This window comes from Aplidium turbinatum, chromosome 9 (genome assembly GCF_918807975.1).
Source record: "Aplidium turbinatum chromosome 9, kaAplTurb1.1, whole genome shotgun sequence".
NCBI lineage: Eukaryota > Metazoa > Chordata > Ascidiacea > Aplousobranchia > Polyclinidae > Aplidium > Aplidium turbinatum.
Window position 1 is genome coordinate 23,887,578 of NC_137480.1, and position 27,558 is coordinate 23,915,135.

The window sequence follows — 27,558 nt, forward strand, 5'->3', positions numbered from 1 at the left end:
AAGTGGGCACATCATGCACAAACAGTGCGTCATGCCTGCTTACGAATAAAATACGATACCAAGACTGTTTATTGGAACTATGAAGCTACAAATAGCCGTCTATGATATATCATATTTTTTGCATGAGGCTTTTCGCCAGAAAACTGTAAACGGTGTAATTATGACGTCATTATCGTGATTGTAAGCCGCGGGAAATTTTTTTTGCTAAAAAAAACAGATTCCCGGGAAGCTAAACATTTTTTCCAGTCCTGGATGTAACAAGCAACTCCTATGTCAGACCAATAAATTCCCGCCTCACAGTTTGTCACGCATTGACACGTAATATTACTGCATGAAGTAGATAACAAAGTAGAAATTAAAGCATGAAGTAGATGACAGTACACTCCAATTGAAATCGGAAAATAATTCAAAATGCAAAATCTTGAGCAATTGAAAAAGGTTGCTTTTATTATTGGGAATTGGCAGGGGGTGTAGCTTTCCTCAAATAGAATCATATAAACGTATAAATTTGCAGAACGTTAAAACTGCTACTTTACTAAGTGCACTTTTTAAATGAAACTTAAAAAGTTTCAAAAATTGCACTTTTTTAATGAAATTTGAAAATAGGTATTCATTTAGGGGGTGAAGCTATCAATCATCGAGATAATTTTATTTCCAAGTATTTTATAGCTGGCATAATTTATAGCGATATTATGAGCAGTTTAAAAATTTTCAAAAAATATTTTTGAAGGACGCAATGGAAAGATCGTATTTTATTGACTAATAAATCCCATTGTAAACCTAACAAATGTAACAATGACTTATGACAAGTAACAAATAAAACGATCGCAACAACAAGGAAAAAACTCGTAGCCACGTGTTGCGTAATCTTCACGTAGCTTGCTTGATGTCACGCGAGTATCATGCTTGTGACAAAAACAATCATTTTCTTCGCAATACTATATTGGTTCACCTCTTGCTTTACGTTGACTTGAAGCGAAAACCAATGATCAAAAAAAGATTTAAACGTACGTTCAAATTACATTTATTTGCAGCAAGTAATGTAACCTAAACGGGGTGGCTGCCACCCCGCCACAGGGGTTACGGGGTGGCGTGGCCACCCCGTAACCCCGTAAGTCGGCGCCAGTGCCCAAGTGCGGAATGGCCCGTTTCGGCGAGTCCGATTCGGCGAGTCCGATTCGACTAGTCCGATTCGGCGAGTTCCCTATTCGGCGAGAGCCTTTTTCGGCGAGTGCCCTATTCGGCGAGTTTTTGAAATTTTTAAAAGGAAATTATCGGGTACCGTAGCCTAATTACAATTGCCGTTTTTACATCGTTTTAACGTCGCTAAACGTTGAAATCGTGCAGAAAGGAATAAAAATAAAATGTTTGAACTATTAAATTAAAATTCGTCATATCAGTTCAGTTAGTTTTATTTCTGACCATCATATCAAAAACAATACACGTCAACATAGCAAAGGTCGAGAAAAATGTAGAAGCGACAAAACGCGAAGTTAAAACGTGCTTGTGACCGAAGTAAGTTATTGAGTTGAAAGAAATTTGGCACGGTCGCAACACCTTCGGAAAAATTTAAGATATGAAGGGTAAATAAAACAAAGACAATGTTACAAAAAAAATCATGTTTATGTCTATAAGTTAGTACTTTTGAATAGTTAAAATGATTAGTTTGGATCAACAAATGTGTGACCTACAGCTTAGATTGAAAGGAAATTATCGGGTACCGTAGCCTAGTTATCCCGACCAGCAAAAATTTGTTCCAAGAACCCAGTTAGCCTAACAGTTCATTTTTACATTGCAGTAACAGAATAAAAAGGCTAACCAAATGTGTGGCCTATCGTTTTAACGTCGCTAAACGTTGAAATCGTGTAGAAAAGAAAACTTTGCTGACTAGGATACGTTGAAACTGAAAAACATTCACAGAAGCCCTACGATACGTTGCATTTTTAAGATAATGTATCCAGACGTTGAATCAATGTACAAATGAAATGTTATGCTAAATGGGTTCTTGGAACAATTCGAAAGGCTTCTGTGAATGTTTCTCAGCTTCAACGTATCCTAGTCAGCAAAGTTCTCTTTTCTACACGATTTCAACATTTAGCGACGTTAAAACGATGTAAAAACGGCAATTTTTGCTGGTCGGGATAACTGGGCTACGGCACCCGATAATTTCCTTTCAATCCAAGCTGTAGGCGGCCTACAGTAGGCCACACATTTGGTTAGCCTTTTTATTCTGTTACTACAATGTAAAAATGAACTGTTAGGCTAACTGGGTTCTTGGAACAAATCGAAAGGCTTCTGTGAATGTTTCTCAGTTTCAAAGTATCCTAGTCAGCAAAAGCTCCCTTTTCTACTCGATTTCAACGTTTAGCGACGTTAACACGATAGGCCACACATTTGGTTAGCCTTTTCATTCTGTTACTACAATGTAAAAATGAACTGTGTTCTTGGAACAAATTTTTGCTGGTCGGGATAACTAGGCTACGGTACCCGATAATTTCCTTTCAATCCAAGCTGTAGGCCACACATTTGTTGATCCAAACTAATCATTTTAACTATTCAAAAGTACTAACTTATAGACATAAACAAAATTTATTTTATTTTTTTTTGTAACATTTTCTTTATTTTATTTTCCCTTCATATCTTAAATTTTTCTGAAGGTGTTGCGACCGTGCCAAATTTCTTTCCATAGGCGCCGACTTTTCAAAAAACCTTGGGGGGCGAGAAAGGTGATGACGTCATAACCATAACGCTATTTTACTCAATTAAAATAGTCTTTGATTAAGCTTAGTGTCTTGTTTATATTAACAAATAGGTCCCAAACTGAATTTATTAGAAGCGCTGCTTGAAAGGATTAGTTTTACGCATGCAGTACGCCTAGTCGTAAAAATTTTGATATTGTTAGCTCATAATTGGAACTGTTGGAAAACAAGCCGATTCATTTCCTTTTCGTGCGAGTGAATAACAACGATCAAGACAGTGAAGTTATCGAAATAAAACGCAAAAAATCATGATCTCAAGCAGAGTGAAAACCCGCTATCAGTTTTATTAACCTAGTTTCGCTAATTACTTTCAAAGCGTTAACAACTGCGAAGTGTTTTCTCTTCTGTTTTTTATCGAAAGTCTTTATAGTCTTTTATTGAATACAGTAGGCTATACTCGAGCGTGGCCTAGACTCGAGTAAAGGTCGAGATGTTCGCAAGTGATTTTCACCTCAAAAAGACAAGTTCAACTAACACGGGACAAGCTGTTGTCTCCAGCTCGGCAATTTTCAAAATGAACGCACTAAAAATCATTGTCGATGTAGATTACGTAAGTGTGAAATCGCGTCGGCCTAAGTAAAACTTTTGAATACGTTTATTTGCAGTGATTCAAACTTAATTTTCAAATTCAATGATTTCTTGTCAATTCTAAACTTTATGCACTTGTTGAGCAATATGCAAAGCTCACGAGACAAAACAGAAAGAGGAGATCATTTTTTTATTTTTGCGTGTAGGATATAATCGTTATTATTTTCACGTAACATTCCATGATCGTTGAAGTCGATGTCAAACCTTAGCGGCCGCATAAAACAATGATGTCAGGTTAGCTAGGTGATAATAGCGGTAAGAGACGTCGTTAATGCAGGCAATATCTGCGACCAAGACCATTAAACACCTTTTCTTTTATCGGTTTTCGATTTAATTCTCACACATTGCGAAGAAAACAATGCGTTCTGTTGAATCATAATTGTCTCACAGCGGGAAGGCCTCGTTGAAAATAGCGCGTCTAATTTAGCTGGTTTACTTAATATTGCAGTGAATAGTTACGTGACTATTCCAGCAGTGCAAGTTACTCTACCATCTACTTTGAAACTTCCATACCGTATGAGAAAGCCATGCGATCAGCTGCTGTTTTGCGGGCAAGAGCAACGTAGGCTTTTCTTGCTTTCGGCATTCTTTAAGACCGTTTAAATTATCTAAATCTCTTTCACGAAGTGTTTTATCTTTGAAACACCACTTGTCATCACCATTTTTGTTGCCCTTCAACCATAAATTTACGGGGGGCGCCGCCCCCTGGAAGTCGGCGCGTATGTTTCTTTCAACTCAATAACTTACTTCGGTCACAAGCACGTTTCAACGTTCGTGTTTTGTCGCTTCTACCTTTTTCTACGCCTTTGCTATGTTGACGTGTATTGTTTTTCATATGATGGTCAGAAATAAAAACAACTGAACTGACATGACGAATTGTAATTTAATAGTTTAAACATTTAATTTTTATTCCTTTCTGCACGATTTCAACGTTTAGCGACGTTAAAACGATGTAAAAACGGCAATTGTAATTACGCTACGGTATCCGATAATTTCCTTTCACAAATTTCAAAAACTCGCCGAATAGGGCACTCGCCGAAAAAGGCTCTCGCCGAATAGGGAACTCGCCGAATCGGACTAGTCGAATCGGACTCGCCGAATCGGACTCGCCGAATAGTAGCAGACCCGCCCAAGTGTATACCAGATCAAAACTAGGGTATACAGCTGGAGAAGGGTATACGAAGGGTATACAGCTTAGATCTGTGATAGTGGAAGTCACAACAGAGGTACGGTGGCTATCGCAAGGGAAAGTTCTTTCTCGTGTGTTTGAACTTCGCGAACAATTAGGGGCATTTTACACTGAACGCGGAGACCCAAGGGCTTCCAAGTTTCGTGAAATATTCTGGATTGCAAAATTGGCATACTTGGCTTAGATTTTTGATTGTTTGAACCAAGTGAACATCAGACTTCAAGGAAGAGGGGGTGATATATTTCGGTCAACTAGCAAGATCAATGCGCTGAAGATGAAAATTGCACTCTGGAAAGAGAATGCTTTGTCGAGGAACTTCAATGACTTTCCTGTATTACCGGTAAGTCAATACATGAAAGAGTCTAGCTAGGAGTTTGAGGACGTTTCTACTGAAGATAACTTGTCTGCCCTTATTGTTGGGCACCTGGAATTACTTGCCGACAATTTGACTACGTATTTTCCTGAAGATAACGACCAATGTCTGGAAGCAGAATGTTGGGTTTCTCTTCTTGAATTTCCCAAATACAAAAATCTCGCGCAAAAACCCATTGATGTCTTGGTGCAGATGCCTACCACTTATTTTTGTGAAGAAGGATTTTCCAGTCTTGCTGAGATCAAGTCAAACAAACGAAACTCGATATTTGACATTGATTCTGCGGGGAGGAATAGAGAAAGAGCTAACACCACGTTATGTCCAACTTGCCGAAACAATGCAACAACAAGCTAGCCATTAAATCAACTTCAATTTGGACGTTTTTTGCACTTTTGCATGCGTAGTTTCTTGTGCCCAGTTCAAGACTACTATAATCACTTTAACAAACGATTAATTAATTATTAGTTTTTTTTTTCGCTTTCTGTGCACAATTAAACATCGCTATTTGTGAGGTATACGAAGTTATTAAAAATTGAAAAAAGGTGTACCACGGACAAAAAGGTTGAAGAGCACTGATAAAGACTACGGGGTCCCACAACTAAATTGGGACTTTTCATTTTCGCATAAAATTTTTTTTTTATTTCTTTAATCAAGATGAAACTTTCTGTCAGATAATCTTATAAAGGTACCTTATTCTTTAAACATAGCATAATTAACGAAACAGATAACTACCGGTATATGCAAATTGTGATATGCTACGAACACTCCTTTTGATATTATTAAGAGCACTGGCTACTTATCAAGTGGTGGCCAAGTTTGATACTGAGAGGAAAGTTGAAAGAAACACCTTGGAAGGATAGAAACCAAACAAAACTTTTCTGGCGGGCTGAAAAGGTCGATAAAGGCAAACTCAACACAGTCGATGACAAAAACTAGCCAAATTAGTGAAATCACAGAACCATTAGTGGGCTAATCTATTAAAATGCATATCATACCGGTTAAAGTTAATGAAGAAAGGGCATGCTTCATGATAATTTTGCTGGTGTAGCAAAATGTTTTAAGCTTTACGTTTAAAGTTCAGTCAAATGACAAAAATTTGATGCCTAATTACTTTCATATTTAGGTTTATGTTTTTGATGGGGCAATTTCCTACAGCATGTTAATGGCCACCCGCGCATACTTTAGCAGCAATGATGAGTGGCGTTACGTTTTATTTGATAAGTACGTTGTTGATTCATCTGGTACTCTTGATCATGGGAATGGCATTCCATGGAAGTCATGGCAAAATCCAACTGTGGTCAGTGGTACAAGGATTGGAATGATATTGCAAGCATTGGTTAAAACTGCATCTTCATCAAGTTCATCGGCAGACTTAAATACAAGCAGAAGGTAATTTGTTATATTGTAAGTTGTTGAAAAAAAACATTTAACCCAACACATTGCTGTTCTTATACTTAATGCACATACTGTACTGTGGGCAGTGTTGGGCGCGATAACTCATTTTTCAGTTAAGCGATAACGATAATCGATAAACGAAAAATGCCTAAAGCGATAACGATAAACGATAAATCAAAAAAAAGTTAAGCGATAACGATAAACGATAAATTATCGCCGATAATGTCCGATAACGATAAATTTTTTTTCTTGATTAGCGCTGCCCCACCCCATGCAGCACGAACTGTTTTCATCAACATGACGAAAAATCGAACATAATGTACTGTAAAGGGACAAAACTTTTTGTAAGTTATGCATGAATAGAATCGCAACAGCGGCAGTAGGTATCGAATCTTCAACCTCTTGATCCAGAATCAAACCACTGAGGTAACCGCCGTGCTTATAATTATACCTTCAGATACCAGTTGGATGCTTTTATCAATTGAGTTACACTGCTGCTTACGTGCAGTAGGCAAAATAATTAAATCAAATGAAAATACCATAAAAAATTCCAAACTTTGTATTTTGCTTTCTGCGGGCTGTTTACAGCAAAGTCAGCAATAATTGAAAAAATTCCAAAAAACGCAAAATGCTTGAAAATTTATCAGTAATCTTAAGCGTTATTGGTAGTAAAAATGTGCATACTGTGAAATCCATCAAGCTTGTCAAATTAGTCGTGTTTGTTCAAGAACAATAACATAATTATCGTAATTTACTGATAATTTCAGATAAATTTTTCTGTTTTCTTTGTGAACACCATCATTAAAGCAATGGCAGAACGCTGAGTTGTTGAGATAAGAATTACACTATAGGCACTGTATTATTAGTGGGAATAAAAATATTTGATTGAGCGTTGACTATGTCGCATAGGTAAATCGTCGTCGTATCCAGGCTTACGCCCGGTGGTTGAAGATTTAGATTAAGTGGACGGGAAGGCAAGGAAGCCAATCTTCATGTCCACCTTCAGGCATGCCTTTAAGTGTCCTGCCCTTTCGATTGCCGTTCCAGCGCTCTCACCACTCGGCTATGCAGCAGAGAAAGGTTATACTGTATTTAGCATAATTTTACCACGCAACTCGATACGCAACTGTATGCTCATGAGCGGTGTCGAACCGGCGTCCTTTCGATTGCCGTTCCAGCGCTCTCACCACTCGTCTATGCAGCATAGGTAAATGAGAAAGGTTATACTGTATTTAGCATAATTTTACCACGCAACTCGATGCGCCTATTGTCATGCAAAAACTACTACAAGATGCAAAAAGTGGGATGTCGGTCTGCATGTCAAATGCTTCAAGCAATATCATATTCTGCAATGACTTGTTTCAGTGATGGTGGCGCGAAAGACCATGTTTCCGATGTAAAAGCGGCCTCGTATTGTGACACTTTCATAAACCACTTGCCAATTTCTTTCGCTTCGCTTCAAAGGAATCTGTACCGCCTGTGCGCTTACATTTTAATTGTAAAATTCACTCGCGATTGCCGATTGCAGCAAAACAACAAGAGACTTATTGCATGCATTTCATTGCATTGCAATTTGCAAGTCTAAAAATTATTGTGTTGTCAAGGCCGTCGCTGCAGGGGGCGTGCCCCTCCCATGACAACGACCTGTGCACACACACTTCAGGCACTGAAGAAGAACTGGTTTTAATTTTAGTTTCATGAACTAGGTGGCTAGTAAAAATATTACTTTTCATGTTCTTTCCACTTGTGTGTTGATCCGAAATAAAATTTATCGGCGATTAATTATCGGCGATAATCAAATATTGCCTTTGGCGATAACGATAAACGATAACTGAAAAAATAATTAAGCGATAACGATAAGCGATAAAAGTTTATCGCCGATAATTATCGCCGATAATGCCCATCACTGACTGTGGGTGCAACCTAGTTCGTACCCTGAACAGTTCGTACCCTCAGTTCGTACTGTGAAAAGATTGAGAGAAAAAATTTAAAAAAGCCGAAGTCGCTGATTGCAGTTTAATAGCACAAAGCCGAACTCGCTGATTGGAGTTTCCGCAAACAAACTCGAGGGTTAGAAACTGCGATCAGCGAGGGTTAGGGTTAGATCATAGATTACTCTACGGTTAGGGTAAAGGTTAGCGGAAACTACGGAAAAATGTTTGCGGAAACTGCGATCAGCGAGGGTTAGGGACAGGGTTGTTGGTATTTTACCCGACCCAAAAAAACCCGGGTGGGTTTTTTTAATAAAACCCACTTAAAAAAAACATAAAAAAAACTAGAGATGTACCGATACCAATATTTTGGCCGATACCGATCCCGATACCGATATCACTTTTTTAGGCCGATACCGATACTGATACCGATATTTTGGCCGATACTTTGGTGTTACAAAAAGAAGCAATTTTGGTATTTGCAAGGAATCATATCAAATGCTAAGTTTTACCTTATTTGCATAAAACTATTGAAAAAAGCTTTCAATTGGCATAACTTATTAAAGATTCAAGAATCCAATCTCAACTGCATTGTTGTGTCATAATAGTAGGTTTTAGTAATGAAAGGCCACCATAATTGAGGACTGGGGTATAAGGGAAGAAACATTACATCATAATTGGGGTTTCTGAAAAATTAATAAAGTGTTTGCGCAAACTCTCCAAATAGGCTATCATTAGGGATGGGCAAAATAGAATAATTAGCTAATCTAGAATATTTTAGAATACTGAAACCGAATATAGAATACAGATATCTATTCTAGAATAATTGACCGTTTTTACCATCGACACATTTTAATGATTTTTATGACTTTACAAAAACAATGAACATCACAAAAATTGCTTATCGCAGTGTAACAAATTTAGGCTTTCTAAATTTTCACCAGTCAAACGAGATCTCAAGTTGGTGGCAGTTAAACCTGCACTTGAAAAACATCTCTCTGAAGAAGCAGATGTAGCAGGTACACAAAAATATTTTAAAACTAACTGATAGAAACAATAAAATTGGTTTTTGTTTTGTTTCCATCAAACAAGGGCGTTTTGAAGAGATGTAGTGGATGCTTTCAACAACGTGAGATAGGTAGGCCTATCTATTTTTGAAGCAGGGGAAGCCAAATTTGCTGATTCATCTTCACTACTGCAAGCAGCATCTTCAATCCCACTGCTCAACAAGTCGTCCATGTTACAGTACGGGCATACCGGTAGTACAGGCCTGTAGCCAACCGGGGGCCTCGCCCCCCTAAAAAAACTGTGCCCCCCTGGCAAAATCCCAACATTTTCGAGCAACAGCTATAATTATAATAATTTTGCCCATTTAAATTTTTTTGGCCCCACCTAAAAAAAAGTTGCCTCCCCCTTGCTCTGCGGTAGTACAGTAAAGCCGAACTACCCGTACGTACTTCTGCGGGGAGGGTCGCTAATTCGCACACCCTGTGGTCGACGTTGCCCTGCATACGAGAGTGGGAGCTCACGATGTTGGGTGGCTCAGCGAAGGCAAGTCGACCCTTGTATTCTACCAGAAACAACTTAGGTATGTGGTACCGGAATAGAGAAAAATCCTGAAGCGGATTAAGCTGTTTCGTGCCACACGCCCACACTTCCGCAAGACTGTGAGGACTACAAAGCACTTGACAAGAAAGATCTCTTTAATGCGAACAATGAAACTCGTGCGTTTTTCCGACGCCGCATCGCACTGAATCGATAAATTCTATCGCACAATTCTACTTTCGCTGCAGCAAATTCGTTGCGATCAAACGGACTAGTACGAAGTAGATCGTTAAAGCGGTTTCAATTATCTGATTTCATATGCATTTTGAAACCGGTTAGACTCTACAACCGGTTATTCTATATTCGGTATTCTATTTTGCCCATCCCTAGCTATCATAATTGATAATAAGATGTAAAATGTAAACCAAGTGATTTGTGTAGTCGTACAAAAACTATTCGACAAGTAATGTGCAACCTAATGGCGCTTGTCGTTCGGTTGAAAAGCTTTTACCAGGCCAAGACTACCCAGGTAGCAAAAATGTATACTTTTGCATCGTTTTTACGTTGCTAAACGTTTAAAAAACCCGTGTAACTTGGTTGTTTTTAGTAAGCTGGTTCTATCAGTTTCTGATTAAATTTCCACCTTTCGTTGTAATAAACTCACCAAGCTTAAACAATGTCATGGCAGAATAAGTATGCTCAAAATGAAAGCAATGAAACTACGAATCCTCACTAAACTAATCAAAATGGTCTTGTTGCGCCTAAAATGACCAAGGCTTATGAGAGGGGGTACGGAGGGTACGGCGTACCCTTGACGGCCCAAGCCTGTGTTTGTTGGGAGGGCCCGAAATTTTGGTTTTATAGTTTACGCGCAAAAATGTTTGGCTAAAACCATTCTAAACGACTGATTTCAAGCATTAAAGTTGTTAATCTTTAGTCCTGGGGGCCCATATCTAGCAAAAGGGCCCAGAAAGGTAAGCGAGTGCTTTGCAAGCAAATTATGGGCCCAAAGTGGTAATTTAATGCTTTACGTGCAAAAATGTTCTGTTTAAAGCACCCTAAATTAAATCATAACACTTAGTTATTCTGCTGTCCGGGCGTACACTAGCCATTTCAATTCTTGTCGATGTCAATTCTTGCTACAAAACGGCTGCCGAGAAACATATAGTTGATTTAATGGTCTAAATGGCTAGCGTGGAAGCTACACCGTTATGGTTAGCGAATCGCAACAGCTCGCTGTACTAGTGAGTGCTCAGCCTTGTGCTGATAGCCGGGAAGAACGCTCCTTTCTTCACAATGAGGTTGTCATCTTAGGCGCAACAAGACCATTTATTGATTAGTTTAGTGAGGATTGGTAGTCCCATTGCTATCATTTTAAGCCTACTTACTCTGCCATGACATTGTTTAAGCTTGGTGAGTTTATTACAACGAAATGTGGATATTAAATCACAAACTGATAAAACCAGCTTACTAAAAACAACCAAGTTACATGGTTTTTTAAACGTTTAGCAACGTAAAAACGATGCAAAAGTATACATTTTTGCTACCTGGGTAGTCTTGGCCTGGTTTTATTCTCTGCTGAGAAATAAAAAGAAACACAAAGAAAAGCATGATAAATATTGGAGAAATTGAGTCTCCTTCACAACTTAAGAATCGAACAACGCAAAACTGCTGAAACAAAACGTTTTGTTTGAGTGAAAGAATCACTGTAAGCAAATAATGCCAAGAGGTACGCACATGAAGTCATGGGAGTGTGAGGTATCAAAAATTTGAACAGGTTGTTATTTTTCTATATCAATGTGGTGTTAGTTACTACTTTAAAAAATCTATGTAATATCTTTGCTTCTGCAAAAATCCGCAGCAAACGCCTTTTTTTACATGTTTAGTATCGGCCACAGTATCGGCCAAATTTTGCCGATACCGATGCCGATACCGATACTCAAAAAATGGCCGATATCACCGATACCGATGCCGATACCGATATATCGGTACATCTCTAAAAAAAACCATAAAAAAACCCAGAGCATCATATTTGTCCAGTTTTTATTGGAAAATTAAAAAAATGAACAAAAACACTACAAGGCACTTAAAACAAACTTTAAATTAGGACTTAAGGATGTGATTGTGAAGTAAATTTCCAAGAATAAACTGAAAACGCATTGGATATTGTACAGTGCAAGTCACTTGTGTATACTACACTAAAACTCATTTATGCAAGAAGGCATTATAGTTAAACTGGTGAAAGTACTACTCTACTGTAGTCTGTATATATAATGTGAATTGCAATTTAGGAGGCTATTTACCAATTACAGATTCTGGATTCTAACTCATGGCTGTTTCAGAGCATTTGCCTAAATGGCCATTGGCCACGCAATCGCTCAATGGCTCATCCATTACTATATATAATATTAGGGGGGTATGTTAAAATACGAATTTTGAGTACAAACTCTGAGTACCCCCCAAAATTATGTCACTGGGAGTAAAAAAACATATTATGAAAAAAAATTTGGATTGCCCCCCCGGGAACTCCCCGCTACTGGGGGGTTTTATGAGCGATTGTCAAAATACATGGGATTTGATACCTACAATTTGAACCGGCTGTCATAGAAGGCTGGGACCAGTCTCAAAAGTTTCGTTTTGAAAAGTTAAGATAGGAATGTAACAGTTTCAGAAGTGTCAGGTCTATGGACAGGCCCATTTTAGTCCAAAACGGCCTATTTGGCCTATCGTGATTGTATGAAATTCAAAATTTTACCTTAATAAGTTTGAAATCGGGATATTTTTTTGTTTAAAACGTTATGATTCGAATTAGTACTTTCAAATGAATCATATGCATGTCTAGTTGTAGAAAATTGATTGATTATATGACGTCATTACGTTTAAAATCAGAGACATTTTGGGTAATCTCATAAAAATTGAAATATAGGTATTACAGCCAGTCATTATAAAGCATTTTCAATTTTCTTGCCCATGTTTGCTCTTTTGAAATATAAATATATGTACGTGTCAGTTACCAATACGACGTATTATATATATAATATTCAGCATACTGTATAAATACTGATAAAATAATAAGAACAGGAGGCTATTGCTATGTAATATTAAATGATAGTTTGTTTGTTTGTGCATTTGCAGTTTGTGTATTATTTTGTTGTTTTGTTTTGGATATGGACAGCTTTGTCTGACGCATATATAAAGAATAATCATAGTTATGTTTCAAAGGTCCAATGTTATGGAAGTATTGTGTAGTTCCAGATATCAAATTAGTTAGTGTTTTTTATCTTTTCATTAAGAGCTTCATTCAATAGTTGAACTGTTTCATTTGAAACACAGCATTTGATCCGGGCAGATCTGACATACGACACATCCAAGCTATTATGAATGATCTGATAAGTATCAGTAACAAGAAGTTCAGGATTTTCAGGGGAAATCCATATTTCTCCATGTCTACTGTTGCCAACCTTCTTGAAGTATATAAGTAGTAAGGCATCATCATTCACAATTTCAACAATGTTAGCAAGGTACCAGTGTTATTCACTTCCTTCAATCCAGATGGCAGCTACAAACTCACCAACTTGATAGGCTGGTGCTGCAGAATCAGCTTCCTGGTCATTTGATGTGGAGCTTGAATTTGCCTCTGTAAGCAAATGCAGAGCAGAAAGCACACTTTGGAGGTCTAACATTGTTATAGTTGCACATGAACGTGGATTATCTAACTAGCTGATAAGGTTGTTGCCATAGTCTTCAAATCTGGAATTTTTATAGTCTCATTTCAGTCGGAATATTGAAGCACTTGATTTTAGGGAGTGGCATGTCTTCTTTGCATAGCGAAATTCAGTGCAAAGTCTTTTGTTCTTTATGTGTGATCTGTTACAACATCACTTAGAAGGTAAGCACTCACTTCCTCAGAAGTGGTGAAAGGCCCTGGTGGATTTTGCGCTTTCAGGAAATCTAAATCAGCAAGTTTACTCTGCTCTGATATTAAGAGCTTCTTTTTCAGAGTAACCTTTTTCTTCATAAGCTTTTATCTTTTCCTTCCATTGTAGTCTAATTTCTTTGCTGTCTTGTACTGATTTTTCCCATTTCTTTTTGTCAATCTTCAGAATATTTTTAAGTAAATCCGTGCTTTTATTGAGAATTACACTTCTGGAGACTGTATCAAGATTTCTTTTACCATAAATATTTATCTTGTAGTTCACTAATCCGACACTACGTTCTTCACCCAGGTTGTGAACTGGTAGATTATCCAGTTTTGTAGGACATCATCACTTGCCGATCCAATTTTTAGCAGCGATCCTGTGTCCTCATTTGCAGCAGGACCAAAACCAAACAGAGACCCTTTTTGAGTTGCCAAGCCTTTTGCAAAAGATTGAAGGAATACAGCAAGCAAGCTCCTTCATTACAGTGTTCTTGCAAGCAAACATCGATCAAGCTGAGAATTGTTGGTTTAGGTAATGTCGATTTGAACATATCAATTGACGAACAAGAAGTAACACACTCTGATCATCATCATCATCATAATCCATCGTCGGTTTGTTCCCCACTAGTGGGGGTGGCCGATTGTTTCCGCGCAGCAATTGTTTTAATCCCTTTTCTCCATTTCACCCTGTCCCTTGCATCTTCCTCCTTCAGTCCGACTTTTTTAAATTCATCCTTCACTTGTTGTTTCCACGTTCTTCTTGGACGACCGTCGACCGCGTTTCCTCTTCCCATCCACCTTTAGATCTAGTGCCTTTCTAAGAAAACTTCCTTCCTCCCTCCTTATCACATGTCCATACCATCTTACTCCATTTGCCCTTGCCAGTTGGTCTATGGTCTCTCTCATCTCTAGCATATCCAACAATTCTTCAGTCCTTTTTTCCCTTCTCGTTTTCACCCCACACATTGCTCTCACCATTGACCTTTCCGTTCTTCTCAGGATTGCCAGTTCACTCTCTCTCAATATCCATGTCTCGCTACCATATAGCATTGCAGGCCGCACACAGCTCCGATATACTTTCCCTTTCATCCTTAGTGAGAATTTTCTGCCATACAACATTTCCCCACATTCCCTGAACTTTGCCCAGCCCAATCTTGCCCTTGTTGTCACCGCTGCTTCACATCCACCACTTCCATTTATCCGATCACCTAGATAACAGAAGTCTGTCACTGTTTCGATGCCATGGCAGAACTCATCATCATGGCCTTCCACTTCATTCCTTCCTTTACTGCATTTCCCACAAACAAAACACTTCGCCAATCTTGTTGCGGCTCTCTTGACATTAGCACATCTTGCATGTACCCACTTTCCACATTCCTTGCATTGCATTGAATTTCTCATCACTCTCTTGCCACATATTCCACAGGGATCTACTTTGCTCTCAACAACTGTTCCTTCTGCTCCACTCACCATCACTTTTGTTTTTTCAAGATTCACCTTCATACCCTTGGTTTCAAATGCTTCTTTCCATTGATGTTTGCAGGAACTGATGTTTGCAGGAAATGATGTGCCTGAAGCATAGTCAAGTCGGGCATATATGACTCATGCAAAAATATTGCAACCCTATCATAGCTTATTAATCAAAAATTTAGGCCCATTTCCAACTCATTAAGGCCAATTATTGCCAAATTTTTGATTTGGTACTATCGCGGTAGGCTAAATGGGTCATTTTGGGCCAAAATGGGCTTGTACGGGCCAAACTACACACCTGAAACTTCTGAAACTGTTACATTCCTATCTTAACTTTTCAAGACGAAACTTTTACGACCAGTCTCAGCTTTCTATGGCCACCGATTCAAAAGTTAGGTGTCAAATCCCATGCATTTTGGAAATCGCTCGTTAGACCCCCCGGTAGCGGGGGGTTCCCGGAGGAGCAACCTAAAAATTTTTTCATAATATGTTTTTTTACACCCAGTGGCACAATTTTGGGGGGTATATACTCAGATTTTTTTAATTTTAACATACCCCCCTAATAATATATATATAAATGATAAAAAATATTTAAACATGATGGCATAAATGCTCCTTGCCTTCAAATCTAAAGCAAATGATGCAATAATGTGATTTCTACCACAGTAGCATCAACTTGGTATAGAAATCAGTGGATGATGCAACATCCAACTTGATCTTGAAATTAATGGAGGATGCAACATTCAAGCAACAACAGCCCTAGTGCATTATTTTATTGAGTTATGCAAGCATGTACTGTGAGTGAAAGGCACTTTATTCGTAAAAAGTAGTTTTGAGGTGAAATAAGCATGAATACCTTTTTTTTGCATCTTTTTTTAAAAAAACTAAAAAAACCCGGGTTTTTTTAAAAAAAAACGGGCGGGTTGGGCTTTTTTAAAAAAACCCGGGTTTTTTTCAACCCTGGTTAGGGAGCATAGATTACTCAATTGTTAGAGTTGAGTTAGGGTAAGCGGAAACTGCGACTAGCGGAAACTGCAATCAGCGGAAACTGCGATCAGCGAGGGTTAAGGTTAGAGCATAGATTACTCTATGGTTAGAGTTAGGGTAAAGGTTAGCGGAAACTGTGGAAAAATGTTTGTGAAAACTGCGGTTAGCGAGGGTTAGGGTTAGAGCAAAGATTACTCTATGGTTAGGGTAAGGGTTAGCGGAAACTACGGAAAAATATTTGCGGAAACTGCGATCAGCGAAGGTTAGAGTTAGGGTAAGGGTTACGGTGGTTAGCGGAAAGTGCGTTCAGCGACTTCGGCTTTGTGCTATCTTTCTCTCGATCTTTTCAGGGGGAAAATTTTAAAATATTTGCGGAAACTGCGATCAGCAACTTTCGTTTTTTTTAATTTTTTCTCTCGATCTTTTGAGGGTACGAACTGTTCAGGGTACGAACTAGGTTGCATCCCTGTACTGTAGGCTACTAACGTACAATTGTACATATCCATGAATGTAGTCATTGACCACTATTTTACTTTAATAGCCTAATAATTAATTTAGTTAGGCCATTTTATTTGTATTATATTACAGTATATACTTTTTTTTATCTGCATTGACATTATGTCAAGATCAATTGTGGAACGGAACACATTTTAAAATTTTATCTTGGAAAATTAAAGTTGATGTTCTAAAATTAGATTAAACTTTTGTTTAGAGGTTTTGAACTGTCAGAGATTTATTCTGCAATATCTCGACGTGGCGATGTCACTCAACTGCACAGTGACTCTGGTCAAGCACCCGGCACAGCTTACTCTGCTGTGGCGTTTACCAACACCATCTGGAGGAAGAACAGTTATGGTGAAGTACTCTTTTATGAAGACCAGGATGACTTTGATGTATTTGCTGTTGTTTCACCACACTTAGGCAGAGTGGTAGTTTGGGACAGCAGCATACGTTATCTCCCTCGGTCACCCAGCAATAATGAGCTATCTGGTCAGTATTTGATATTTGCACTGTTTTACTCTGATCCAAAAGTTATATTCGAGAAGCGAACATACTTCGACAAGTATCTTGATGAAGTTAAGGTAAGATCATTAACGTCTTGATAATACGATCATGGCTTTATCTGCTTTAATGATTTTGTCTGGTAAAATAAAAATCAATTGAACAGATGGAAACATGTTGCAAGTTTAAGGTTTGCTAGTTTCAAACTATTTGTACTATCCAATGCTGCAAGGGGTGGCAGTTCGACATCCCTGAATGGTGTTACTTATAATGTCGTGCGTGAGTATAGACACGAAGATTTGCCTTCTTTCCCCCTTAATCCACATTTTGAGTTGTCACAGCATCAAGTTGTTTATTACAAGGGATGTAATGCAAACTCGTGGCATTTCTGCTAGTAGCAGTATAAAGGCAGAATGGCCCGTTTCGGTGAGTCCGATTCGGTGAGTCCAATCCCTTAACGGGGAATTTTTTCAATTTTTTTTTTTAAATTATTGGGTACCGTAGCCTAATTATCATTGCCGCTTTAGGGTTAGGGTTAGAGGTTAGGAACTCACCGAATCGGACTCACCAAATAGTAGCAGACCCGTATAAAGGACCCATGCTGATTGCTGAGGTTATTGAATTACTTAATGATCCACAAACCTTAAAACATCGAGTGATCGCAAGTTTAAAGCTAAATTTCCGAGCACTGACAGCTGTGTTCAGTTGTGGCCAACGTAATCAAGGCGTTGTCTTTTTGTTACCTTGATGAAATATATTTCTCGTCTAACAAGCAGTTTTCATACAAAGGGTGCTTTTGATATTAGTTAGGTATCTAGTGACATTCTTATTTGTTGTCAGGATGCAAGGAAAAGGGATTTTGTTTGTACTGATCAACCCGATGTCCCACCTGCGTTGGATTTGGACAAACATCTTACTTTAAGAAGGTTCAATAAAGCTGGAGAGTCGGTTAGCAATAATCGTTTCTGTTCTTGTTCAACCATGGAGTTGGATTAGGTGTAATTTGTATTCAGATTTTTTTCCTAAAATCTATGCATACATATATGATACAAGTTGAGTTTCATAAAACTTTCTCTGTCCGCCCCGATAGCTCAATTGGTTAGCGGGTCACTTCTGGAACGAAGAAGCTTCAAGATCAAGCGGCGCTGGTTCGACCCTCGGGGTGTGCGCTTGAGCAACGCACGTTAAGGACTGCTCTCCATTCAGCGGCATCTAATGGATGGAATAATTCCCCAGCAACAAGACTTCAACAATTGGAAACTTCACTCTGTCAATCTCGGTGACCGGGCCTGCGTCAGTGATTCAAAGCCTCTACAAGTATGCGAAACTGCCAGGATTAAGCTCTGCAAGAAGCTTTCCCAGTCCGAGGATAACGATTCAATCAATCAATCAAATGTATAACATGCATGCAAAGTAGGGTGGATCAAAAAAATCAAATTTTTAGGTTCAGCTTAGTGCATCTGGCAAAAGTTGCAGTTTGGGCTATCTTTTACATTGGTACTTGAAAAAAAAAATTTTGACCCCGTTTGACCCCTATCCAAGAGCTCTCTAGTGACCGCCGAGGCAAAATTCCTTAAATTGGCTATAATTTTTTTTCTAGTGGGTGCAGGCTTGTGGTTTTGGTGTCTATCCCCACTAAATCAAGTCTTGGGAAGTCATTTCTGCAGTTTAAAATCATCTATGGGCTAGCAAAATGACATCAGAGCCTTTATTCAGCAAAAATGCTTGAAAAAGTTGGAAATTTATTGTTTTTTTTTTAAAAAGGGCAAAGAAAAACAAATTCATAATGCTTCTTAAGGTATTGCTGTTAATACACTGAAGCAAACAATTACCATATGAAGTTAATTGCAAAAATGCTGCCTTTAATTTGTGCATCCAATCATCCATAGCATTACAGTAATGGACACAAAATGCATGACAACGGGTTCAGGCAAAATCAGTATGTTAGTGTTTTGTTGAGGAGCTTATAATCAAATCATGCAGACATATCTTTCTTAAAATAAATGATGACAGACAAGACAGCCACAATAGCCGGATTTGGCTCTATTTCATTCGCACGAGTCAGAAGGAAAGAAAGTACGATTCTTAGTGCAGAAAAATAACAAAAATACTCTAAAAAAGAAACACAAAAACTGCTTCTACTGTAGCTCTTAAAATAAGGAACTTCTCTAGTCAGCTTGTTTACATCACATCGGTGAAATTGTTGTGTCACATATCTTTGAAGATTTAAAGCTAGAGGTTTCAAAATAACCAGAAATGAGCATCTTGATGAGACTCCGCAAGAACTGGGATTCTATTCCACAGTGGCCAACTGCTAAGTACACTGGATATCAACAGCTTTCCAGTAACAACACACGATCTCATTCAGAACCTCAAAGATGATGTTGCTCAACTTACACAAAGCAAATACAAGTTCATTTGAGGCGACTATAAATAACTTATGAACTTGTGCATTGCTTATATCAGTCCTGGTCTACAAAATGTGAAACTCTACCGTTCTGGGGCCACACACAAGGCCAGATGGATAGCCAAATTGATTCATTCCTATTAATTGGTGCTACTGGAAAATCAAAAAGCTAAGTTACCTTTGAAGAGAACTATCACATCAGTTTCACAAGTGGCTAAACTGAAAGATCTCATGAACTTTCTTTCACTCGTCTACTGTATGTGTATATATTGGTTTTGGTGTAGTGTTGCTGTAGATGCTCCTTGGAACTGTTTGACTATGTACAAGAACATTCTCAGATATGGAGCAGTGCATAAGTTGATATCTGATGCTGCTGAATGTAGCTTCAAACGTCAATTTTGGTATCTCTCTGCTGAGATGGTTTTACTGGCTCAGCTCTTACGATGTTCAGCTCTGAAGTTCAGGAAGAGGAAAACATCAGATAGCTGATGAACTTATACAATATGTAAAACCTACAGATCCTGTTTTTATACCAGCAAATCGGTTTGGCACTCTCTAGCTACAGGAAACCACGTTTTCCATCAGAAATCAATCTGGAATCAAAACTGACAGATTTTATCACAAAAGACTCTCAATTCTTTTTCTATGTTTTAGAGATAAATGATGATTTTCTTCCTTTATCAGTAGAGAAATGGTCTGAATCAGACTCGTACCAGAAAGCTGTTTACAATGTGGCTGAACATGGAGTTAAACTGAGCACCGATTACCTACATAGTGCCAGAAACGAGGAACACTATCAAAACACTTTACAAATAGTGGAAGCTAACAGAAAAGACACACCTAATTTGAGAAAGAGAAAAAACTAATAACCTCTTGCACAGATTAGACTAGTCGATCACATTGCCTTCTGTGACAAAATGTGTTAGTAAAAGTTTGCAGTTACTGTATATACACAGATTCAATACCAGGCTTTCATGTAGCAAAGTTACTAACCAATTGTTAACTTTTATGTGTATTATTTGATTTATTTCCAGTGCAAAATTAGAATTTTAGACCACTTTCGCTCACTGGAGTTTTATTTTTAGCTATTCCAACGCATAAAAAATGTGAATTCACAGACAACTCGTATAGACAAGCATATTCTTTTAATTCCCTGTACAATAGATAGTCGAACAAGTAAAAGTTTTATGCATATAATTTTGTTGACACATACAAATTCTGCTGAGAAGCGTGAAAATACCGGTAATTCAATATTTACTTAATGGCAAACCTGAAAATTTGAATGGGATCGTGGCCCACATAAACGTGCCCCAATTCTACTGATTTTTGGACCAGCAAAGATTCTTGGCTAGTGGAACAATCTCACAAATCTACAAGTCAATAGTAAAAAAAAAAGTAAAAAACAAGGGGATTGTGTGCACACTACCCAAGATGTGTTCAATGGGATGCTTATTCAGAAGCCAAATGATAGTTTTGCCTCTAGCAAACATCATATAAACTCAATTAAGTTAAGTGTGATCAGATATTTACAAACATTGAAATAAACAATATCTAAAGCTGTAATAAATGCAATAGTTAAGTTTACACTATCAAATAAATATATATGCGGCATGCAGCTGCACTATCGTATGCTTCGGTAGTCTATTGGACCTCATATCACCTCGACCACCTCATTGGACTAGAGGCCAGTTTGCACACAAATGGTCATATCCTAATGTGTTTTACCTAGGTTACACTTTTTTTAGAGCAAAAATGTCATTATGCAATTTTGGCTGCCCATGCATCATTTTAGACTGCAGAAGTGACTTCCTAAGACTTGATTTAGTGGGGTTAGACACCAAAATCATTAGCCTGCACCCACTAGAAAAAGCATTATGGCCAATTTAAGGAATTTTGGCTCGGCGGCCACTAGAGCGCTCTTGAATAGGGGTCAAACGGGGTCAAAAAATGTTTTTTCAAGTACCAATGTTAAAGATAGCCCAAACTGCATCTTTTGGCAGATGCACTAAGCTGAACTCAAAAAGTCGTTTTTTTAATCCACCCTAATGCAAAGTTCATTAATTTAAACTTTCTTATGCTGTTTGCAGGTTGCAGTTTTTGACGGCTTGTTTGCCAAGGATGACCTGGATACACTGCGTACTTTTACTGTGAAGTATGGAAAGTATTTTTACGATGACCACTTGGACTTGACCAGTGATAACGTCCAGTGGATTGCTGGTTTCAATGTGAAAAAGTTTGTTGCCACCAGGTTCTGGCCAGTGATAAAGCAAGTGGCTGCCTACGTATCAGGTGGGCTAGTTGATGAACAACTTACTTTGTTTTAACATAATTTTGTAGCTAACTCCAGACAGCAGATACGCCAAGATAAGCCAACCAGACAAATGTCAAGTGATGTGCGTGTGATCCATGGATTTAACCCCAAGCTTAAATCTTTGATATTGTAATCAAATTGTGTGTGTTTGCATTGTAAGATGTTCCATTTCACAAACTCTTCTTGGCTTCGCTTATTGCATCGGTATGAACTATCACTTTATATGCTACGCTAAGTTTGTTTTATAAATTACTGAACTACCTTGACATGACATCACAGTTACTTCGTGTACGGTATTCACAAAAAGTGTTTGGAAGCATTTCTTTAACTTCCATAGTTGCAACATCAGACCCTGGAAAGGGCCCTCCTTGTTGGTGCACCACTCGACATGCAACAACTCAGCAATTACATTTCAGCTACTTTCAAGTCAGCAAATTGGATTTACGTGCTCACGTTGAACTTGCTTGGTCATCGGTTGCTAAGCTGAATTTTCTGACTTGTGACATGCCAAGTTTCAGCTTGCTCAGTTGTTGCTTTCTCAGTTTCATCACTTACCAACTGCAGCCACTTGCTAAAACGTTGCTAGCTCAGTTGTTGGTTACTCAGTTCACATTCACAACTGCTGACTTGTGTGAGACTCGCACCACCAACAAACATGTATTCGCGATGTACGATCTCAAGTCGCAGAAGGACTGTCACAATGCCGCTTCTATATTAACACGTTTTCAACAATGCCCCCATGAAGGAGTTGTAACGTTTCGTATGTTTCAGGCATAGACACGTGGTATCCTTATGACGTTGCATGCAACCTTATCCGAAGTACCGACCACACACGGTTCCACCTCGACACTTCGCATTCTGAAGAAAAGGAATTGACATTCTTGCTCTATTTGAGTCCTAACTGGACGGCGAGCAATTACGGTGAAATATTTAACATTCAAGTGCTTTTGGCTTGGATTAACTAGTTGATTTGCCTATTGACAGTCCAACGGAACTAGGCCGAGATCGAGATATCTTTTGCCTCATGCTTGTGTCGTTGTGTTGCCTACGCAGTGTTCACTTGCGAAAGTATCGATGTTTTGTCATGCCCGTTACAATACACAACGACTGTAAGTTAAAACGTAGCGTTGTTCTGTTGTAGCCTATATGATGCAAAACAAGCCAAGTCGGTTGGTCTGCTTATGTAGAATCTAATTATTCAGTTCTGTCAAGTCGCAACCGAGTCATTTTGTGTGCTTTAAACAACAGAAAAACAACAACGTACATTCAGCAGATATGTCTACAGCTTTGAAGAAGTTTACATGTTCGTGCAGACCACTAGTTGGACTTTTGAGTTACAGTTCTCCCCTCCCCACGCGATAATATGGCACCCACTCCTGGATTTAGTCTACAAGAGTGTAAAGTTGTTCAGGGCTAATTAACTTGAATTATTTTCTTTTTAAGTGACTTTTTATTTCTGATACAAATCCATCTTCAGGCGAGACTGCTTTCATGGAACTGAATGTCGATTCCCCCGAGAATGATTACGTGGCAGAGGTGGTTCCCCTGTATGGAAGGGCTGTCGTGTTTGGGGGCAACTTCCCCCACTCCGCTCACCCACCCGCACCAGATTATGGGGGGCCAAGATACACGTTTGCAGTGAAGCTTTCAATCAACAAATATGAAGCCATCCTTAAAACGTTCCACGAGGAAATGAGACATTCTGCCGCCCATGTGACGGACATTGTCAAGTACGTGCTTGTCAATTTTAAGAAGTTCTTGTCAATTTTATGTGTATGATTGAGATGTCTTGTTCCTCGTTTAATCCTTCTTCGCCACTTCAAGGGTCGAGGGGCTCTGCCTTTTATGAGATGTCTTGTTAATAACGCAGCAACAGTTTACCTGCCTCATTTTTCTAATTAAAAATCGATTTCGCTCCAATAGTAGCATCTTCCGTTTCACAACGTTCAGTCGTTCATGTCTGCCTGGTTGCAGGAATATTGGTTCAACCACGTAATTTACTTTATTAGTAGTCACGTGACCAGTTGCCTCACAATGACTTGTTCAACACCACAATGCGCGTGGTTGTGGAAGTAGAGTTGGTGATCATGGCTATCCCTCGTCTTAGTTACAAGATGACGGTCTTTGCATAAACGCTAACGATGGAGTTCTTAAATGACTAATGAGTCCACACCTACCTTTAAAAGTCCGGTTGCATTTGGGACATTTAACAACCTTTGAGAGCTGGTTGTGGTTGTATAGTTGGCGTTCTTTTCTTTGTTGTCTTTTGAGATCTGCTTTTTTCAAACGTGGCAATATCTGCATGAATGGCAGATCTTGTGGCTATAGAAGTAGGATATAGAGCGCTGGTCCTGCTGAATCGCACCAATGTGCACTATTCTGTATGCTAATTGGTTGATTTCTATGCAGCCATGACCGAATGGTCGTTAACAGTTCAGTTTTGATTCAATTGAAGATTATGCTAAATTTTCAAATTTAAATCTTTTACTTTGTAGAGAAATAAAGTCTGACCCGCAGTCGTTTGCTAGCAAGCAGAAGCTCTCTGTGGTGGCTGGCTACTTGGAAAGGAGGCAGGTCATGGAGACGATTGCAAAAAAGCCAAAAACGGATGAACCTATCGAGGTATGTAATTGTAGGCTCTCTCAGCAGGCAACCTCTTAAATATTTAATCTGTGAATCTTCTTTAGAACTACATACTACTCACTTGTAAGTTTAAATAATATGGTAATGTAGAGACGAGTGTGTCTCTAAGGCTGCTCTGATACGATCTCTATTGCATAGGCTACCTCTCAGAAAACGTATATCTGTTGCGGAATGGTGAGAGCCCTGGTACGACGCTTAAAACGGCATATAGTTGTGTTTTTAACGAGACACTTATGGCATGGCATGCCTGAATGTGGACACGAAGATTGGTTTCCTTGCTTTCCCGCCACATCATTTTAGTAAGACGGAGTAAACCTGGATGCGACGAAGAAGTGATGCGGCGCTTAAAGTTGATACCGTGCGTTGATCCATTTCTAACTTCTGAAGTATTAAATTTGTTCAGGTCACATCGTTTGATGAAGATATGAGAGCGGTACAGAATCTCCTCCACTTTTCCGGAGGAGAGGGAGATGTAAGTCTGGACATGGATAAACAGCATCTTCTCGTTTCGATGATGAAGCATCATGGCATGCATGAGAAGTTTGCAAAGATGGAATCCACAGATGATGAAGAGCGCGATGGCCCTCTTCGGAGCAGCTCAGAGAAAGAGTCTTCATGGGCGGACCTTGCGGAGACCAGACTGGAGTCTTGGGAGGAGTTATGTGATGGGGATGCAGATTGCTTGCAGGATTACTTGGAATTATTTCTGGAACACCAGAGAGAATATAATCGTCGAGCTATCCAGAAGCTTCTTGCTATAATATGAGCATGGATGAGTGTTTTAAAATAACTGTTTCAATCACAGCAATTTTAAATTTGTAAACATAACAGCTTGTGCATTGTCGTTCAGTTTTCCTTGAAGTGGAGCTGCAGCCAATCGTGTAGCATCGAGTTTTAAACCAAGAGAACCAGTGTTCGGTTCCCCATCCAGTCATGTTTAAATGATCTTCGCTGAAATATTTTACTGAATGCTTTTCCTGCCTCGTCAGAAGCTGATCATGTTCCAATCATGTTTATGATGAGATCTATTGAAAGCGCAGTTTGCTTATGTTAAGTTATTGTGAAAGTTTTTCTATTGTGCGTGTGATTGATGCAAATTGTTTTCTTTCATCTTTTACATATTTTGGTCACTGTCATGAATTACTACTTATATGCAGATGTCAGATATGAGATTAAAGTGATATGTAAGCGGTGTGTGTTGTCTGTAAGACTTTGCTTCATGCGTTTGTATGTATCTTTTCTTACGTTGTTCAACGTTTGTTCAACACTTTTATCAATTCCTTGCATATTAGTCGGAACATAGTTTACTGCAATCACTTGTTGAACTATTGCATAATTGCCACTGTAAAACTCAATACAGTAAAATTCATTTAATTCGTCAGTTTGCCTCATTTGTCATATTTTTATTGGTCCCGGCAGAAGCCGTTATAATTTTGACATGTTTGCATAATTCGTCAGTTCACCTAAATCGTCACTTTTGTTTTAATTTTTGTGAGGTGACGAATTAGGCGATTTCTACTGTATGAGGTTCCTTTCCGCCATATGGTTCGCATGCATGTCTTAAGAGATTCTAAACCAAACATGCAATCATGTTATTTTTTATGTTTAAGTACTTGCTTTATTGGTGGTGAGCCAAAACAGGCTAACAGGTGTTTTTTGAGTAAAGTTAAACTCTTCTAAACTTATACCGTAGCTGACAAGAAATGGAAAACTTTTTCGTGAACAGCAATTGTGTTTCAATAAACATTGTGGAAGAAGTAAGTTCAATGTTGAGAAGGAGAGATTTTCTTGGCCTCAGCACTACCTGACTACTCACTATAGAACAGCGACCATTGTGTTTCGCTATCCAGTATCCATACCGGTGTAGCCTCTACACTAGCCATCAAGACTTTTCCCAAAAACATGTTTTTCTCGGCAGTCGAGTGTAGCAAGAACTTATCGATAGACACGTGTTTCGCCCATGAGGATGGGCTCATCAGTACCGCACCACTAGTTCTTGCCACATAGTTCTTAACCGCTGCTTTTGCCAGTCAATTGAATACAGATTAAAGGTACGGTTTATCATCCAACAACTACGTTCTGTGTGAGTATTGCCAGGAAAGCAGCTATGATTTAGTTGTGATTGCGCTTGTCAGCAGTGACGTAACTATGGGAGGACAAAGCCAAGTGCTTGGGGGGGGGCAAACATTTTTGTTTAAAATACCAAGTTTGTTTAAAAATGTTGCTGATGAATACAGTAAAACATTTACACAACGTCCTTGTACATGACAATACAATGTCATTAAAACGTTATACTGTATAGTATTAAAATCATATTTTTGGAGAAAGATTGCTTTAAGCCAATCCGTGACTACGTCCCTGCTTGGCATGTTTTGAAACGGATACTTTCGGCGAAAAATTGATTTAGGTTACTTGTCGTTTCACGAAATCAACTTTCATCTCATCTTAGATTCTATTTTGGCTACTCAAGTATTATGTAACGTCACTTTAGGGACCGTTCAAATATTACGTAACGTTATCGAGGGGGAGGGGGTTTATGAAAAGCGTTACGTTAGCGTCACATCGGGGGGAGGGGGTTCAAGCAAAACGTTACGTAACGCTTACGAGTACGGTAGTTTATTTGTGCTGGCTGGTATCGTCGTTTGGATACTAAATTAAGCTGAAATCATATCCTTCAGCACCAACAAAATCTCTATCAAGTATCAACTACGATACTGGAATTCCCCAGAGATGTACGTATACGCCGCAGACTTGCGGCGTAGACTTTTTGTTTGCGTTAACGCTTGCGGCCACATTTTTTTGGATAGTTTGCGCTTGAGGCTACGCCGTAAAGTATGCGCGGTTTTTTAGCGCATAGCGTCAACGCATACTTTTTAAAGTCTTTTTTTCGCTACAACACTCCAATACCTTCCAGCGGTGCAGTTGAAAGAATGTTTTCAATGGGCAAAGACATATTGGAATCAAAACACAGCAAAATGTCAGATGAACACTTTCAGATGCTTGTGTTTCTTCGTGGAAATTCAAAATAAAACTTGTTTG

At 38.7% G+C, this 27,558-nt stretch overlaps 1 protein-coding gene across 1 annotated transcript in view; it reads left to right on the forward strand.

The window, feature by feature from the left end:
* The window catches only part of LOC145777154 (uncharacterized), a 28,399-nt gene extending 1,867 nt beyond the window's left edge, over window positions 1-26,532 (forward strand). The window contains exons 2-9 of the mRNA XM_082588458.1: window positions 6,033-6,298; window positions 16,869-17,238; window positions 17,999-18,106; window positions 21,653-21,854; window positions 22,648-22,797; window positions 23,354-23,606; window positions 24,372-24,498; window positions 24,923-26,532. Coding sequence (XP_082444584.1) covers window positions 6,033-6,298; window positions 16,869-17,238; window positions 17,999-18,106; window positions 21,653-21,854; window positions 22,648-22,797; window positions 23,354-23,606; window positions 24,372-24,498; window positions 24,923-25,285 — 1,839 coding nt within the window. The 3' untranslated portion in view covers window positions 25,286-26,532. The remainder of the gene's footprint in view (window positions 1-6,032; window positions 6,299-16,868; window positions 17,239-17,998; window positions 18,107-21,652; window positions 21,855-22,647; window positions 22,798-23,353; window positions 23,607-24,371; window positions 24,499-24,922) is intronic.
* The last annotated feature ends 1,026 nt before the right edge of the window (window positions 26,533-27,558 follow it).